The following is a 19,769-nucleotide window of genomic DNA, read 5'->3' on the forward strand; positions in this document are numbered from 1 at the left end:
GCGCCGCTTTTAACAGTATTCCAGTTATGTCACGGCGTGTCAGCTTAATGTGGGAGGAAAGCCCGAAGTGATGCAGGTCTTAGACGTTTACCACTTCGGTGAAACCCACGAGCATGGGTATGGTGCTGACAAACCTAAAAACACAATCGGGGCGAACCGGGATTTGAACCCACGATCATAGGTTTCTGGCGTGCTCAAGGGACGCAACTCTGCACAGCGAATCACGGCGCCTTAGACGACTGGGCCACCCGTTCCTGAAAAGATGGGTGTACCCTATCCCAACGGGGGAACCCGTCATAATAACATGCAAAAGCAAGTCAACTGCTCACCTGAAACAAACAGCCCCCGAAATCCCTGCATAAACAGCATTGTTGGTTGTACCTCTCATTGTGAAATATAGAAATATGTAGAAATGTGGATATCAGGAGATGGGTCTGCTGGAAGTTTGCTGGACATGAATGGAAAGTTGAAGTCATTCACTGGTCTCCTCTGTTTCTAGTTCAAGTGAGCAGCTCAGTGAAAGGAAATCGACTGATTGTTACACGTCTTGGCCCAAATACCTTGTTTTGATGTTGCCCATCCGTGCCGAAATTCCGATTCATTTGCATAAAGAAACAGGTCAGGTAGGAGGGGAGCCCAAGAGGAAGCCACTTCCTGCCAAACTCCTTATGCTAGAACTCCACATATATGCTATTTATGAGGAAATCCAGCATTTTCCCAGCATGCCCACTTCTTGCCTCAATGCCTTACCTCTTAATGTACATAGATGTCATCAATGAGGAAGTCAAGCATTTCATGTTTTTTTCAGTAAACTTCAGGTGGCATTTGCTTTCATGTTTGACAAATTGTCCTGAAACTTTGAAAATAGATATGTAACTTATCTATGGTCATCACATTTAGTAATGAAAGACTCATGGATCAAGGAATGGAGTTTCTCCTTAAATTTGTTATGTGGGATCACGGAGTAAAAAGTTGAAAAATCTAATCTTTTACCAGAATCAAACTTGGTTCTGTTCTGAGATTACACAGCAAATCAAACCAAAGCAAATCCATTGAATATTTTTTTGAGAATTCACACGGTCTTAAATCCTTAAATCTTAGTCCGGAAAAAGAAAGGTAACGGTATTTCGAAGTGTGTAAATCCAGGAAGAGAAGTAACTGTAGACTTCGTCCTTGGGTGATGTGAAGTCATTCTTATGCCCAAACATGGTAGTACATTCGACTGGAATACTGTAGATGTGTCCTGAATCTGTAAAACCAATCATAATTAGCATAAGAACATTTGCTTTTATGCTGCATATTGAATCATCTATAAAAAACCGGTAACACAGATGCCGCAACTGTGTGTCAAGCAGTTGGCAGAGAGGATGTAACTATGTGTCAAACAGTTGACAGAGAGGATGAAACTGTGTGTCAAACTGTTGACAGAGAGGTTGTTACTGTGTGTCAAACAGTTGACAGAGAGGTTGTAACTGTGTGTCAAACAGTTGGCAGAGAGGATGAAACTGTGTGTCAAACAGTTGGCAGAGAGGATGAAACTGTGTGTCAAACTGTTGGCAGAGAGGTTGTAACTGTGTGTCATACAGTTGACAGAGAGGTTGTAACTGTGTGTCATACAGTTGACAGAGAGGTTGTAACTGTGTGTCAAACTGTTGGCAGAGAGGATGTAACTGTGTGTCATACTGTTGACAGAGAGGTTGTTACTGTGTGTCAAACTGTTGACAGAGAGGTTGTAACTGTGTGTCAAACAGTTGGCAGAGAGGATGAAACTGTGTGTCAAACAGTTGGCAGAGAGGATGAAACTGTGTGTCAAGCAGTTGGCAGAGAGGATGTAACTGTGTGTCAAACAGTTGACAGAGAGGATGAAACTGTGTGTCAAACTGTTGGCAGAGAGGATGTAACTGTGTGTCAAACAGTTGGCAGAGAGGTTGTAACTGTGTGTCAAACTGTTGACAGAGAGGTTGTAACTGTGTGTCAAACTGTTGGCAGAGAGGTTGTAACTGTGTGTCAAACAGTTGGCAGAGAGGTTGTAACTGTGTGTCAAACAGTTGGCAGAGAGGTTGTAACTGTGTGTCAAACAGTTGGCAGAGAGGATGAAACTGTGTGTCAAACTGTTGGCAGAGAGGTTGTAACTGTGTGTCATACTGTTGACAGAGAGGTTGTAACTGTGAGTCAAACAGTAGGCAGAGAGGTTGTAACTGTGTGTCAAACAGTTGGCAGAGAGGATGAAACTGTGTGTCAAACAGTTGGCAGAGAGGATGAAACTGTGTGTCAAGCAGTTGGCAGAGAGGATGTAACTGTGTGTCAAACAGTTGACAGAGAGGATGAAACTGTGTGTCAAACAGTTGGCAGAGAGGATGTAACTGTGTGTCAAACTGTTGGCAGAGAGGTTGTAACTGTGTGTCAAACTGTTGACAGAGAGGTTGTAACTGTGTGTCAAACTGTTGGCAGAGAGGTTGTAACTGTGTGTCATACAGTTGACAGAGAGGATGTAACTGTGTGTCAAACTGTTGACAGAGAGGTTGTAACTGTGTGTCATACTGTTGACAGAGAGGTTGTAACTGTGTGTCAAACTGTTGACAGAGAGGTTGTAACTGTGTGTCATACTGTTGACAGAGAGGTTGTAACTGTGTGTCAAACTGTTGACAGAGAGGTTGTAACTGTGTGTCATACTGTTGGCAGAGAGGTTGTAGTATGTGTGTGTCACACTGTTGACATTGTCACACTGTTGACAGCATGGCCGTAACGGTCTTCTTTTCGGGTGTCAATGTAAATACTTACTTCTTAACATGGATGCAACGGACAGCCCCTTGTTCCCATAAACAAACAGACAACCTTGATGATAGACTACTTGAGAGTTTTTACTCTGCATCAGGCGAATGCTGTGCGAAAACGACATGTTGGCATGATCTTCACGTGGACTTCTAGATCTGATTTTTATTAAGTGCATTGTCGGAACATGCTCGAATTAGAGAAAACATTATACTTGTATGTCTCTTTGTCGTGTCCGGATATTTAAGTTTTTCATGACCAAGTTCCCAGTCCCAGCAAGTTTAATGCAAATCAGTCATAGTCTGCTTTGTGCGTCATTAAACTCCAATGAGGGGCGGTCGGGTAGCCCAGTGGTTAAAGCGTTCGCTCGTCACGCCGAAGACCCTGGTTCGATTCCCGACATGGGTACAATGTGTGAAGCCCATTTCTGGTGTCCCCTGCCGCGATATTGCTGGAATATTGCTAACAGCGGCGTAAAACCATACTCACTCACTCACTCACTCACTCACTCACTCACTCACTCTAACTCTAATGTTATTTTGTGCTTCAACAGAGCCGTTTGTTTGTTTGTTATTTTTACGCCGAACTCCACATATATTTCAGCTACATGGCAGCATATTTGGCATCTGGCAATAATCGATTCCGGGTCAGATAAACCAGTGATTGATATTATTAGCAGCGATCCATGTCGTTGGGGTATGATGGCATGCATCAAACGATGACACTGAGTCTGACCACGCGACCCATTCAGTATCCCACTGGCATGGATTTCTGGGGATCAAGTCTAACCTTGGATGCACTCGTTTGGGGAATAAGCCGTGCTAAGAATGGACGCTTGCTGGCTACGTTAATGTTATAAGGTAATGCAGTGTATAAACATACCAGTATATCACACTGAAGGCAAAGACCTGGACTTCACAGAGCTGCAGAACATCTTGACTGTTTTGGGTTTTCTTGCCACTTATTCTCAAGTAGCGACCGGTCACGGGTGACGTACAATTTATAGCTACCGTTTGGCCTGGTTCGGTAACAGCTCCATTGTACATGAAACACAGCTGAGGCGTGGCGTCGTCATGGGAACGTGGGTCTTTACGGAAAACATCAAGGGCAAAGTCGTGAAGGCGTTCAGCTGCAAAGGGAATTGTATAGTGAGTCTGAGTGAGTAGGGTTTAATGTGAGGTGTTGTGTATGGGTGAGGGATGTAGGGTGTGGGATGAGCGGTATGGGGCGTGGTTGAGGGATCCAGGGCGTAGGGTGTAGGTGAGGGATGTGGGATGTGGGTGAGGGATGTAGGGTGTGGGATGAGCGGTATGGGGCGTGGTTGAGGGATCCAGGGCGTAGGGTGTAGGTGAGGGATATGGGGTGTGGGTGAGGGATGTAGGGTGTGGGATGAGCGGTATGGGGCGTGGTTGAGGGATCCAGGGCGTAGGGTGTAGGTGAGGGATATGGGGTGTGGGTGAGGGATGTGGGGTGTGGGTTTGGGTAAGGGTTGTAGGGTGTGGGTGAGGGTGAGGGTGAGGGATGTGGGTGTGGGTGAGGGATGTAGGGTGTGGGATGTAGGTGAGAGACGTAGGGTGTGGGTGAGGGATGTGGAATGTAGGGTGTGGGTGAGGGATGTGGGGTGTGGATGTAGGGTGTGGGTATGGGCTGTTGGTGAGGGATGTGGGATGTGGGATGTAGGGTGTGGGTATGGGCTGTTGGTGAGGGATGTGGGATGTAGGGTGTGGGTGAGGGATGTAGGGTGTGGATGTAGGGTTTTGGTGAGGGATGTAGGGTGTGGATGTAGGGTGTGGGTGAGGGATGTGGGATGTGGATGTAGGGTGAGGGATGTTGGATGTGGGTGAGGGATGTGGGGTGTGGATGTAGGGTTTTGGTGAGGGATGTAGGGTGTGGATGTAGGGTGTGGGTGAGGGATGTGGGATGTGGATGTAGGGTGAGGGATGTGGGATGTGGGTGAGGGATGTGGGGTGTGGATGTAGGGTGTGGGTGAGGGATGTGGGATGTGGATGTAGGGTGAGGGATGTTGGATGTGGGTGAGGGATGTAGGGTGAGGGATGTGGGATGTGGGTGAGGGATGTGGGGTGTGGATGTAGGGTGTGGGTGAGGGATGTGGGATGTGGATGTAGGGTGAGGGATGTTGGATGTGGGTGAGGGATGTAGGGTGTGGGTGAGGGATGTAGGGTGTGGGTGAGGGATGTGGGGTGTGGGTGAGGGATGTGGGGTGTGGATGTAGGGTGTGGGTGAGGGATGTGGGATGTGGATGTAGGGTGGGTGAGCGATGTGGGATGTGGTGTGCAATGTGTCGGGTGAGATGTGTGGGATGAAGGACGAAGCGTGTGGGATGAGAGTTATTTTATGCCGCATTCAGCAATATTCTATCTGAATGACGGCGGTCTGCCACTACTAAAGTCTTGGAAATATAGACCAGTGGTTGATTTTATGAGCAACAAAAAACTTCGGGATAAATTACCAAATCACTTGATACAGAGTAGAATCTGCTCGTACAACCAGCACAGACTGCTGTGCCCTCTAAAACTCTAAAACCCCATGGGAACTTTCGAGTGCATATCAAATGCATCAAACACATCACAGATAACGATACACGACGCCGGAGATGAAAATCGCTAAAAGGGGGCAAGGTATTATCCAGTGTACATATATCCAGTCTATTACGATAATGATACCATAAAAGCTACGTGACCCCATAACCTCCATCGGTCAGATCTCTGACCTCAAGCCATTTGAATGGTAGGTTTTGCTTGCGTGAATCAAGCTTACTGGTTGTAGGATATTCATCATAATAAAATGGATACACATGCCCTGGAGAATAGGTTTACGGTGAAGTGAGTATGGAAGGTGAAGAGTCTTACGAGCACTATTTCTGGAGGTCACGCGGACCTCCACAATGATGCACGTGGCCAGCAGATCCACCTGCCACCAAGGCGTGTAATCATTGTTGTTCACAGCAAAGCAGTTACCAGGGGCCCATAGTCCTGACACTTGACCATTTGCAGCAGCACTGGGCGGATTTTCCATACTCCAGACAGAACTTGCAGCTGTTGGCTTCTGAGGTGCAATATTTGGTAAAACGTCCTCTGTGTAAGAAAGGTGCTCGTTAGTCTATTACGTTGAGGTTAAATGGGGTTTAACATCGCGTTCAAGATTATTTCACTTATAAGAGAATGTCTGGATGCGTGTACTAGTGAGGACTCATACCATCTCGAGGCAAGTGAGTTAGCTTACTATAAAAGTCCAGTTTCCACCCTTGTCGAACAAGGTTGGAATGATGGAGTTATATTTTGGCTGGATAAACGAGTCTACGCACAGTCCAATCAAAATCGCGAAACGAAATCGACATCCCATTCGTAAACTGCTGTGCAGATTTCGGTCGATTGCAGGATCTTACAGTCAGTTAATTCCCTTGCCTCGGGAAGATGGACAAATACCGGTTTTACAGTGTGAGGTTACTGAGATACCATGATGCAATTCAACAGAACAAGGACTGGTCGGCTCGGAGTTAGTATACTGTGTCTGAGTGGGGTATTCATGTTAAACTGCGGCATGTGTGTGTGTTTGTGTGGCTGCTTGTAATAGTCCGGATTGATGCCGATTTATAGTGCTAGCTCACTGAGATACCATGCCGCAGTTTAACATGAATACCCCACTCAGAAACAGTATACTGACTCCGAGCCGACCAGTCCTTGTTTTAGCCCCTTAATGCCGAGCGCCAGACAGGGTAACAACAAGTACCATCTTTTAACGTCTTTTGGTATGACGTGGTCGGGGATCGAACCCCGGACCTTCCGCTCTCCGGACGGACGCTCTACCACTAGACCACGGAGGCGGTCGTAAATAATCAAGCCAAGACACACAACTGTTTGATATTATGACTAACGTCCCCTGCCATCGGGGCGCGACGACACTCAATCAATTAAATGACCAGGTTTGACCACCATTATGTCGCCTCTGATGGCCAGTTTTAGTTGCTGGGACCAAAATTTCATCAGGAATCCACAATATAGAGTTTCAGGTCTAACCTACCGCATTGAGCGTCACCGTTTCTTCTGACAACGCATCTTTGACCATATCCACACGAGACCCCTTGACATGGAGTAAGTGTAATCTGCGATGAGAATATATAAACATGTCAATCCTGATAAGCTGTTGACCTACATGATCATGTCGACAATCAAGGAAACTCAAGCCGTCATACAGTGCACCAGTGTTTTCACTTATTATTATCAGTAGCTGCTTAAAGACCTTTTTTTTCTAAACGACGAGCGGAACAAATGTTGTTTTAGGACATTCAGGGGATTTATGTTGTTAATAAACCTGAGGCCAAATATATTTAGAAAATTTCTATAAATCTTATGTTCGGTCCTTACAAATACAAATAAATCCGCCTGTTATGAGTGTTTGTTTGTTTGTTGGTTGGTTGGTTGTTTTACGCCGCACTCAGCAATATTCCAGCTATATGACGGCGGTCTGTGCATAATCGTGGACCAGATTGGACCAGACAATCCAGTGATTGACTTCATGAGCATCGATCCTCGCAATTGGGATACCATGTCAGCGAGCCTGACCACCCGACCCCGTTAGTCACCTCTTACGACAAGCATAGTCGCTTTTTACGGCAAGTATGGATTACTGAAGACCTATTCTAACTCGGATCTTCACGGGTCAACTATTTTGAATGAGTAAATTTTGTCTGGTTACCGCAGTGAGCGCTATTCCATCTGTTGTGCTATCAACAATGGAATCAAGGGCAGGTGACAGTTAGCATGAGCAACAATCAGCGCGAAAAAACAGGATCTACTCAAACACGTCACAGACCCTGATCATGCAGTTCTCATTATTTGGCCCGGGGCGGTGGGGTAGCCTAGTGGTTAAAGCTTTCACTCGTCAAGCCGAAGACCCGGGTTCGGTTCCCAAAATGGGTACACTGTGTAAAGCCCATTCCTGGTGTCCCTCACCGTGTAACCACACTCCATTAGTTGTTCCGCACAGCATGGCTTCTGGGAATAATAATGGTACATCGAAATGCCCAAATGGTTTGGCTAAGGTGGGACCTCACTTGACTTGTTCAAATTTCAATTTAAAATGCAGTGAAAGTTTTGGTTTATATGGCTCATTTTGTTAGGATTTTTTGTGACATTGTAATGCAGAAAGGGTTCAGGAGTATCGTGTTAAAGGAGGTTGCAGCATCTCTACGTTAGCGGTAGCCAGTCACACTGTGACACCTTGCAATTACGGATTGCATTGATTTAAACAACAACAAAAATCACGCCACAATATATGTACGAGATATTTGGAGAGACTGGGTTGCTCTTGTGTACTGATATACAACAAGGACTGTTTGATCGTAAATACTTAATGCAGGATTTTAGGTCACCGATTGTTTGATTCCCGTAAACAAACGCTGAATGCGATGCAAGCATTTACGTGGAACAATGAACGTACTAGATCCCCCTTGTGGTCCATAACTTAAAGCTTCTCAGAGTCAGCACTCAATATATGTAACAATATAAAATAGAGAAAATATATAGAGTGAATGTTGTCCATTTGTTTTCAGCTTTCAAATATTTAGTATGTCCCACGTAACTTGAGGAATCGGTAGAGTCTGCTTTCAAGTCTAATAGTGCTTGAAATCCCTTCACTCACGAAGCTAAGCTCAGTCACAAAGAATAACATACAAAACAAGTCATGTGCAATACATTTATTCGAAGGATATACACTTCAAATAGGTCATATTCAAGTACAAGACATGTGTACAATTTGCAACATTCTTCAGTTGCAATAAAACTGTTTTAGTCAAGTTTGAGCATCGTATACTGAGCTTAGCTTAGTGAGTGAATTGTTGCATAAAGCAGCATGAGCAATTATGATTCTTTTCGGAATGAAGTAATGCCATCCTTGATTCACCAGTATCAGTTCAAAAGGGTTTTGCATAACCACAAGGATTGATTGATTGATGTCAAATCATGATATAACCATCTCATTCATTCCATTTCATATGAAAAACAGACAAAAATGTAAACTTTAAACACATGATTTATTCATTAAAACACAAAATCAAACATTAAGACAATCACTATCTCACAATAATGTACATGGGTCGATTAATCAGTGTCTGTATCATCATCATCAACATCTGCCTTTTCAGGCTCTAGATCTTCAGCCTCAGAAAGATCTACATGAGATAAAATGTCTTTCACAATAGGCTTCATCCACTGGATGATTTTAGTGGAAAGTTCTTTGGGATCTGTATCAGGGTCCAATGCCCTCACTTTCTCCAGAATAGTCTTGAAAAGGGGTCCCTACCCAAGTGGCTGACATAACTGATAGCTTGTGAGAGTCGATCTAGAAAAGTTTATTCCCAGCATTTCTTGAGCTTGTTTTCAATCCATCTCTCACTTTTTCCTTGATCTTGGTACTCTTTTTTTTCTTAAAGACATCATCTTGACAGTACTTTATAGTTTGCTCCAACATGTATTCTAAGCCTTTCACCTCCCACTCTTTATCAGCTTCACTGAATTCAGAGGTCAATGTAGGCCGTAGGAGATCGCTTTCATCAACTGTCTGAATTTTATGTCGTTTCCTCAACTTCCATTCCATTCTCAGGGCACCACGATCTGACATGATGCTAGATGTCATGATTGTTTGCAAACACAATACCACACTGGTCACAGGAAGGCATAGCTGTATCACAAGTGTCGTCCTCTGATTCACTGTCCATAGGAGTGACTACTTCTGAGATGTGGTCTGTTCTAGGGAATGGCTTTAAATGATACTGGTTGACAGTCTGCTCCTCTTTTATAGGCTGTGAGATGTTGACTGTGTCAAGTACATTAGGTTGTAGTCTTCCTGATTCCAAGGTAGTTGGTTTTAGGTCGATTGTCAAATTACCATAGGGTTTCTGAACTGCTTCTTCATACACTGACATAAAACGGTCAGTGTTGTTTGGATAGATGCGCCTGGCAAACAAGTTGACATGATGTCTGTCCACAGGAGAATTAAACAGTGTCACGTAATGAGAATTCAAAGCAATGTCACGTGACTCCTTGCCTCTTGGAAATAGATTTTGCAACAGTAGGAAGATGATGACACTCTTATGGTGAGAGGTACGGGTAAACAGTTGTGAGATGCGTTTATCATCTTTAGCCTCTGACATGAGGTTCTGACCTATACTCCTCACAAAAAGTTAAGCAACAAGTATTATTTTCCGTGCAACATTCTCATCAGTGTTGAATGCCATCCATTGAGAACAAATTCAGGCAGGAGAATTACCTACGAATACTCGACTTAAAGCCTTTTCCATGTAGATTTTCCTGATAACACTGATAACATCGCCTGAACACAACCACCCTCAAAACACACATGCAAAATGCACGACATGCATGTTTTACACACTTCACCCATGCACCCTGATTGCTTAAAAACTGCCAGCAAGGGCAATTTGGCGACATTAACACTTTAGACATTGCTAGGCGTGACTTAACGCCAACTGAGGTTGCTCAGATTGTTGGAAAGACACAGGGGGGTCTCAACCCAAACTGCTGTTGCCAATCATTTTAATGTTCATCGCAGTGTCATCTCAAGAGCGATACCTCGATACCATCAAACTGGACTGATGACAGAGAGACCACGTACAGGTCATCCAAGGGTGACAACTCCTCGTGAGGACCGGTATTTAGCCACCCTAGCCCGGAGAAACAGGTTTACTACGACCAGATCTCTCCAGAATGACCTTCAGAGAGTTGCAGGAAACAGAGTCTCAACACAGACAGTAAGAAACAGACTTCACGCTCAGGATCTGAGGTCCAGACGACCAGTACGACGTAACCCACTGCCTGAACACCATCGACAACAGAGACTTGCTTGGGCCAGTCAACGCCGTAACTGGAGGGTCAATCGCTGGCGTAACGTTCTCTTCACAGACGAGTCAAGATTCTGCCTTGACTTCAACGGTGGTAGGGCACGTGTGTGGAGAAACCGTAATGAACGATACGCCAACTGTACAATTGCTGAACATGACCAGTACGGAGGTGGACGTTTGATGATCTGGGGTGGCATCAGAGTTGGACACAGAACTGATCTTGTGGTCATCAGACGTGGTACCATGACTGGAGTACGGTACAGGGACGAGATTGTCACACCTGTGATCATTCCCCTGGCACAACAAGCAGGTCCTAACTTCATCTTTATGGATGATGATGCTCGTCCCCATCGAGCAAGAGTTGTCACTGATCTTCTTCAGACCAACAACATCACGCATATGGACTGGCCTGCAAGGTCTCCGGGTCTTAATCCCATTGAACTTGCATGGGACATTCTTGGAAGGCGTGTTTATGGTCTTCATGTTCGTCCTCAGAATCTGGATCAACTTGAACAGGCCTTAAGGAGAGGATGGCAGAACATTCCACAACAGACACTTGATAGGCTTATCTGGTCAATGCCAAGACGTGTAGAAGCTTGCATTCAAGACAATGGTGGACATACACGTTACTGAACATTGGATCATTGTTTCAAAATGACTTTAACTCAAATTTAAAGATTTTCATCTTTCAGTGCAGCACATTTTGCATGGACTGTTTTCATGATACTGTTTTTGATCATTTGTAAACCTGTTAGGCTTTTCAGTTCCCTTTGAGGACAATGTGTGTTTGCGCTCTTTCTTTGTATTGTTTAGTCAGTTTAGGGGTATTGGAATATATGAACATGGACTGACACATAATAGATTTGTTGCTAACATTTTGTGAGGAGTATAGTTTTAGCGCGAGGACTCACCTGTATTGCCCCTGTATTTGCAATCTCAGACAGTTGTTTGCTGTGACGTCACGCTCCTTAACCCCGCCCCCTGATGCAGAATAGGTAAAGTATACTCATCATCTCGTGCAAAAGCAGCATCTCTACGTTAGCGGTAGCCAGTCACTGTGACACCTTGCAATTACGGATTGCATTGATTTTTGCAATAAAACACGCCACGATATATGTGAGTTATATCTGGAGAGACTGGATTGCTCTTGCGTAGTGATATACAAAGAGGACTGTTTGATCGTAAATACTTAATGCAGGATTTTAGGTCACTGATTGTTTTATTCCCATAAACAAACGCTGAATACGATGCAAGCAGTTAAGTGGAACAATGAACGTACTAGATCTCCCTTGTGGTCCATAACTTAAAGCTTTTCAGAGTCGACGTATTGAGCAGCACTCAACATATGTAACAATATAAAATAGAGAAAATATATAGAGAGAATGGCCAGTCCAGAAACAGATTATATGATACATAAAAGGCCACGCAATGATAAAAAGTACATGAAATGAGCACTGAAAATCGGTGAAGACACCAGGTGTTTGAGAAAAGGGAATAATTCCCTGCTCTACATACAATACAGTAAACTACGGTTATAACGAACACGCTTATAACGAACTGACGGATATAACGAACATACTTTTTTGGTCCCGACTTTTTGCTGTAGTTATACTACGGTTATAACGACTTAAAATTAGTAGTCCCTTTGAGTTCGTTATAACCGTACTTTACTGTACATAATGTTTTAAGGTAAGGCAAACATTGCGACAAAAACAAGCAACAGGCCTTTGTATGTTTGAAACCTTTGAAGCAAGTGGGCATCAGCTCGTCTTGTTATACAAACATTGAAGAGGTCGATATTGACACAGGTTGAGCCAATTCAGGCCTCTCTCTCTTTTGTCGTCCAGCTTTTGTTTTCAGCTTTCAAATATTTAGTATGACATGTCCCAAGTAACTTGAGGAATCGATAGAATCTGCTTTCAAATCTAATAGTGCTTGAAATCCCTTCAATAATTTCTGCAAATCAATACACTTTACAATTGAGGTTCAGACTGTATTTGTACCCTGTACCCTCTTACTGGTCGCCATGGTCTTGTCGCTGACAATGATGTCCATCTAAACTCACATCACTCAGACCATAGATTTATAAATAGGTGATGAGATCCACAAAAAATGACATTATAACCGTTGCGCAATACCCAATCAATCGTCCGCTCTTGATAGTTACATAGCGATTTGAAAAATAAATATTAACAACAGGTTGCAAAGTCGTAAAGTAGTTCCAGAATCCAAACGAACATTTGAATATTCAGTGACTGGAACATATCGGACTTCAGGAAGAAGTTTCTTGATTCTTGAGATTTGGATCCTTTAGAATTGTCTTGGTGGTGAATTTCAATCCAAATGCTTTTACAACGTATTATGTCATGGTGATCTAAATGCTATTTGGGGGAAAGACATTTAGGCAAGAAGTCGGCATCCCCATGGGAACCAATTGTGTTCCCCTTCATGGGGATCTGTTTCTTTATAATTGAATTAGAATTTCTGCACGGATTTTCGAAGTGAAAACAAGGTTTTTGATGAAGTGAGGTGAGGTGAAATTGAGTTTAACGTCGCGTCCAAGATTATTGCACTTATATAGCAACGTGCATGCACGTGTATGTGTGTGTGTGTGTGTGTGTGTGGCTGCTTGTAATAGTCCGGACTGATGCCGATTTATAGTGATAGCCCACTGAGATACCATGCCGCAGTTTAACATGAATACCCCACTCAGACACAGTATACTGACTCCGAGCCGACCAGTCCTTGTTTTAGCCCCTTAATGCCGAGCGCCAGACAGGGTAACAACAAGTACCATCTTTTAACGTCTTTTGGTATGACACGACCAGGGATCGAATCCCGGACCTTCCGCTCTCCGGGCGGACGCTCTTCACTAGACCACGGAGGCGGTCCGTATTTAGTGAAGACGTTTTACTCAAGCTTCAGGTATGTCGATGATCTGATATCGATCAATAACCACCAAATAGCCAATTCCCTTCCACTGATTTACCCACCAGAGCTAGAGACAAAGGAGACCGGTTTCATATTCCGATCAATGCCTAATGATTCAGAGTGACAAAACACTCTCCACAAGACTGTATGACTAGAGGGATGACTTCAACATTCCAGTAGTCAACGTTCCCTTTATGTTGACCAATATTCCTCCAGCTCCAGCTCCAGCTCCAGCTCCAGCTCCAGCTCCAGCCTGTGGTGCAGTGACACACATTATGTTGAATGTTTTAATAACACTGCTCTTATTTATCACGTATTTCGTTCTCGTCCAGAGAATACAAGCGCAGGACGAATTTGTGTGCGTTAGACTGGAATGAAAACATAGATCGGGGACATTCCTCAGTGACATTTTATGAAGATGTACGCCATCACCGAAGACGAAATAGCAGAAAGGTTTTGAAACCAAAGACGTACGCGTTTGTTGAGAAGTCGTGGAATAGTTTGATGAATATTTATTACCATTAATAGTGAGTCTTTGTTGCCACAGGGGTGGGTGTTTACATATCATGTCGCCTCATCACCCGTTTACGTATTAACCAATGAAATGTGTGTCGCCTCATCACCCGTTTACGTATTAACCAATGAAATGTGTGTGTTATTAATGACGTCATATTGACCTGTCATATCATTCGTATAAGCTCCGCCCACTATGTCTTTTGAAATTATCATTTGGTATTCTTACTAGAAGATATTCCCAAACATTTAAAACTTGTATGTACTAATCAAGTGGTTTAATCATACTGGTGTTAACATACACACAAATAGGTGTTTTGATCGTTATTTTTCTTATTATTTTGTAATAAAAATAGTCCGCTATTTGGTAACTAGCGATCTTAATACGCACATATAACGTTAAAATATGGCGTCCAACAAAATTGACAGTTCCTTGGCTGCTGGAATAAGAAAAGATGATGTAAGAAAAAAGCTTACAATGTTTTACTTGGATGCTTTTAAACATGTTTAAATGTACATACGATGTCTCATAAGCCTGTAAAGGCTGGGTGCAATACCGATGATAATTGTTGTTTTTTTGTTTTTATGCAGTATGTATATGTTATTTGCACGTGACATCTTAATAAACTACTCTCTCTCTCTCTCTCTCTCTCTCTCTCTCTCTATATATATATATATATATATATATATATATATATATATATATATATATATATATATATATATATATATATATATATATATATATTCCTGAAACTCCAGCTTTTGATATTTACAATTCACAAGTTTTGATGTACAATGGAGCATGCATTAGACTCTTGCTCACAGTGACAGCTCCTTGGCTGCTGGAATAAGAAAAGATGATGTAAGAAAAAAGCTTACAATGTTTTACTTGGATGCTTTTAAACATGTTTAAATGTACATACGATGTCTCATAAGCCTGTAAAGGCTGGGTGCAATACCGATGATAATTGTTGTTTTTTTGTTTTTATGCAGTATGTATATGTTATTTGCACAAGATTCTGATACGAGTGTATGCAGTCAGCCAAGTCACCGAGCCAAGTTAAATCCCGTCTTACGCTCATCATAGGTTGATGGGGACTCAGCGTAGTACGTATAGGGACTAATCCCGGGTAGATGACCAGGGGTACTGGTCCAGGGTGTAGCTAACTATTCCTGGGAGGGAGCGGGGAACGAGATTACCTGGGGTACTGGTCCAGGGTGTAGCTGACTATTCCGGGGAGGGAGCAGAGAACGAGATGACCAGGGGTACTGGTCCAGGGTGTAGCTAACTATTCCTGGGAGGGAGCGGGGAACGAGATTACAAGGGGTACTGGTCTAGGGTGGAGCTAACTATTCCGGGGAGGGACCGGAGAACGAGATGACCAGGGGTACTGGTCCAGGGTGTAGCTGACTATTCCGGGAGGGACCGGAGAACGAGATTACCTGGGGTACTGGTCCAGGGTGGAGCTGACTATTCCGGGAGGGAGCGGAGAACGAGATGACCAGGGGTACTGGTCCAGGGTGTAGCTGACTATTCCGGGGAGGGAGCGGAGAACGAGATGACCAGGGGTACTGGTCCAGGGTGTAGCTGACTATTCCGGGGAGGGAGCGGGGAACGAGATGACCAGGGGTACTGGTCCAGGGTGTAGCTAACCATTCCGGGGAGGGAGCGGAGAACGAGATTACCTGGGGTACTGGTCCAGGGTGTAGCTAACCATTCCGGGAGGGAACAGAGAACGAGATGACCAGGGGTACTGGTCCAGGGTGTAGCTAACTATTCCGGGGAGGGAGCAGAGAACGAGATGACCAGGGGTACTGGTCCAGGGTGTAGCTAACTATTCCGGGGAGGGAGCAGAGAACGAGATGACCAGGGGTACTGGTCCAGGGTGTAGCTAACTTTTCCGGGGAGGGAGCGGGGAACGAGATGACCAGGGGTACTGGTCCAGGGTGGAGCTAACTATTCCGGGGAGGGAGCGGGGAACGAGATTACAAGGGGTACTGGTCTAGGGTGGAGCTAACTTTTCCGGGGAGGGAGCGGGGAACGAGATTACAAGGGGTACTGGTCTAGGGTGGAGCTAACTATTCCGGGGAGGGAGCGGGGAACGAGATTACAAGGGGTACTGGTCCAGGGTGGAGCTAACTATTCCGGGGAGGGAGCGGGGAACGAGATTACAAGGGGTACTGGTCCAGGGTGTAGCTGACTATTCCGGGGAGGGAGCAGAGAACGAGATGACCAGAGTAACTGGTCTAGGGTGTAGCTAACCATTCCGGGAGGGAGCGGACAACTAGACATCCAGGGGAACTGGTCAGGGGTGTAGCTAACCATTCCGTGAGGGAGCGGACAACTAGACATCCAGGGGAACTGGTCTGGGGTGTAGCTAACCATTCCGTGAGGGAGCGGACAACTAGACATCCAGGGGAACTGGTCTGTGGTGTAACTAACCATTCCGTGAGGGAGCGGACAACTAGACATTCAGGGGAACTGGTCTGTGGTGTAACTAACCATTCCGGGAGGGAGCGGACAACTAGACATCCAGGGGAACTGGTCTGGGGTGTAGCTAACCATTCCGTGAGGGAGCGGACAACTAGACATTCAGGGGAACTGGTCAGGGGTGTAGCTAACCATTCCGTGAGGGAGCGGACAACTAGACATCCAGGGGAACTGGTCTGTGGTGTAGCTAACCATTCCGTGAGGGAGCGGACAACTAGACATTCAGGGGAACTGGTCAGGGGTGTAGCTAACCATTCCGTGAGGGAGCGGACAACTAGACATTCAGGGGAACTGGTCTGTGGTGTAACTAACCATTCCGTGAGGGAGCGGACAACTAGACATTCAGGGGAACTGGTCTGTGGTGTAACTAACCATTCCGTGAGGGAGCGGACAACTAGACATTCAGGGGAACTGGTCTGGGGTGTAGCTAACCATTCCGTGAGGGAGCGGACAACTAGACATTCAGGGGAACTGGTCTGGGGTGTAACTAACCATTCCGGGAGGGAGCGGACAACTAGACATCCAGGGGAACTGGTCAGGGGTGTAGCTAACCATTCCGTGAGGGAGCGGACAACTAGACATTCAGGGGAACTGGTCTGGGGTGTAACTAACCATTCCGGGAGGGAGCGGACAACTAGACATCCAGGGGAACTGGTCAGGGGTGTAGCTAACCATTCCGTGAGGGAGCGGACAACTAGACATTCAGGGGAACTGGTCTGGGGTGTAACTAACCATTCCGGGAGGGAGCGGACAACTAGACATTCAGGGGAACTGGTCAGGGGTGTAGCTAACCATTCCGTGAGGGAGCGGACAACTAGACATTCAGGGGAACTGGTCTGGGGTGTAGCTAACCATTCCGTGAGGGAGCGGACAACTAGACATCCAGGGGAACTGGTCTGGGGTGTAACTATTCAGGAGAATGGCGTGAGGTGACCAGGGGTACTTAACCAGGATATATCTTGGGGAAAGCGTGGATATATATGGTCACAGGTTCTTGAGTCACGGGTATATGGGTAACTAGTCCGGGGACACTCTTCCCATGTAAAATCTCAAAATATTGAGCCAAAGAATGCGACAAATTAACAAGTGGATCTCTCAAAATAAGAGAAAATGCTACACAGTGTAAAATTTGAATTTTGCTTTGTATAGATTTCAAACAAGTACCGATCCGTTTTCACATCCAATCTATTTCGTTTTATTTCATCTAGATCATTTGCTTTAGTGGCAAAGATCATTTGACATTTAAATTTTTTAAATGAATTAGGAATTCAGGTATGTATGTTGCTGAGCTGAGCTACAGCTTCGATTCAAGTACACACGCTGTACTAGGAATCTCAAAACCGGCACACATTCAATATGGTGGAACGTTCACTTCGGCGTTCGTGTTTGCGTATTTTCTGAAACGTTCTAAACGAGACAGGTGGAGCTGCTAAAGAAACGATTACCTTGTCGTAAGGGGCACATTATATCAAGCCATATAATCTAGTAATCTAAAATGATGAGGACCGACCACTTGATATTCTGGAATGTTGGTAAGAGACAAAATATGTTTTCGACAACCTTTTTATCTCCTCTGCAAGAGGGGTTCCATAAAATGCTGCTTTTATAACACGTTATTATTTGCTGTGTGTAAAACCTGAAGCAAATTAGTTTCCTCGCATTTTCCTAATGAAACTACATTTAAACATCCCATCCTCTCCCCAATCTAAATTCCAAACGGAAGGAACCCTTATTTTAGGTCTTTTTTGCCAACTTACCTCATTCCAGGGAGTAATTCTACTGTATATGAATGCCGATGTATTCCGTTGGTTTTCCTCGAAGGTGATATCGTCCTGTTGGTTGAGATGGCATGTGTGTCCGTCGAAGTCCAAGTTGAAAGACTTGCAGACCCTATATGAAGCACATTCAGTAGCACATGAGAACAAGTTAGATTTCTCAACCACCTTGAAGGTCGACCCTTCCTGGCGTTTTCCGTACTGAAGCATGTCAAGCGTACAGGCACTTGTTAGATACATGCACATCAGGCCGTTGACCACATGAACTAAGTAATTGACATCATAAAAGAAATTGTACATTTTTCGTCTAGTCCGAAGCTTACTTTGTATGTGTTGTGAGCTTGTCACAAGTTACAGCGCAACTGTTCACTGTGCCACACACGACAGCATGTTGGTGATGTCAGAAGTAGAACCACGATTATGTGTTATTCATGTATTATTGATCGGCGCTGTCCTTTCTCTGTGACTTGTTGGGATGAAATGCAAAACGCCCTTTCACGTCACACAACATTCTCAACCCAGAAGGTGAGGCACATTGGTGATGTCCGGTATTGGAAATATCATATTCAGTATTTATAAAAGTCTATTGTTAAATTGAATGTCTAGTGTATGGCGAGATATTTCGTGGAGCGAGTTGGCGGTTATTCCATTCATTTAATATCAAGGGTGTCATCCCGTTCATCCATATAACTAGGTTTCTTTGAGTACATCATAACAATCTCTATTTCTCTGGACTAGTACCCCTGGTCTTCTGGATCTCCAAACCCTTCACCGTTGTAGTTAGATGTACCCTGGACTAGTACCCATGGTCTTCTGGATCTCCAAACTCTTCCCCGTTGTAGTTAGATGTACCCTGGACTTGTACCCCTGGTCTTCTGGATCTCCAAACCCTTCCCCGTTGTAGTTAGATGTACCCTGGACTGGAACCCCTGGTCTTCTGGATCTCCAAACCCTTCCCCGTTGTAGTTAGATGTACCCTGGACTTGTACCCATGGTCTTCTGGATCTCCAAACCCTTCCCCGCTGTAGTTAGATATACCCTGGACTAGAACCCATGGTCTTCTGGATCTCCAAACCCTTCCCCGTTGTAGTTAGATGTACCCTGGACTAGTACCCCTGGTCTTCTGGATCTCCAAACCCTTCCCCGCTGTAGTTAGATGTACCCTGGACTAGTACCCCTGGTCTTCTGGATCTCCAAACCCTTCCCCGTTGTAGTTAGATGTACCCTGGACTTATACCCATGGTCTTCTGGATCTCCAAACTCTTCCCCGTTGTAGTTAGATGTACCCTGGACTAGTACCCCTGGTCTTCTGGATCTCCAAACCCTTCCCCGTTGTAGTTAGATATGCCCTGGACTAGTACCCCTGGGCCCCGTTCCTCAAAGCGATCATAGAGCTAAGGTAATCGTA

General features: G+C 44.7%; 1 protein-coding gene across 1 annotated transcript; it reads right to left on the bottom strand.

Moving 5' to 3' along the window:
* Positions 1-1,104: 1,104 nt before the first annotated feature.
* LOC139477061 (uncharacterized) lies at positions 1,105-18,661 on the bottom strand. Its single transcript, XM_071259621.1, has 5 exons — positions 18,344-18,661; positions 6,814-6,895; positions 5,643-5,867; positions 3,655-3,901; positions 1,105-1,249 (listed from the first exon to the last, which is right to left on the bottom strand). Coding segments are annotated over exons 1-5 (873 nt in total). The 3' UTR covers positions 1,105-1,248.
* Between the last annotated feature and the right edge of the window lie 1,108 nt (positions 18,662-19,769).

The sequence above is a fragment of the Haliotis cracherodii genome, unplaced genomic scaffold (genome assembly GCF_022045235.1).
Source record: "Haliotis cracherodii isolate W230 unplaced genomic scaffold, xgHalCrac1.p SCAF_30, whole genome shotgun sequence".
Lineage (NCBI taxonomy): Eukaryota > Metazoa > Mollusca > Gastropoda > Lepetellida > Haliotidae > Haliotis > Haliotis cracherodii.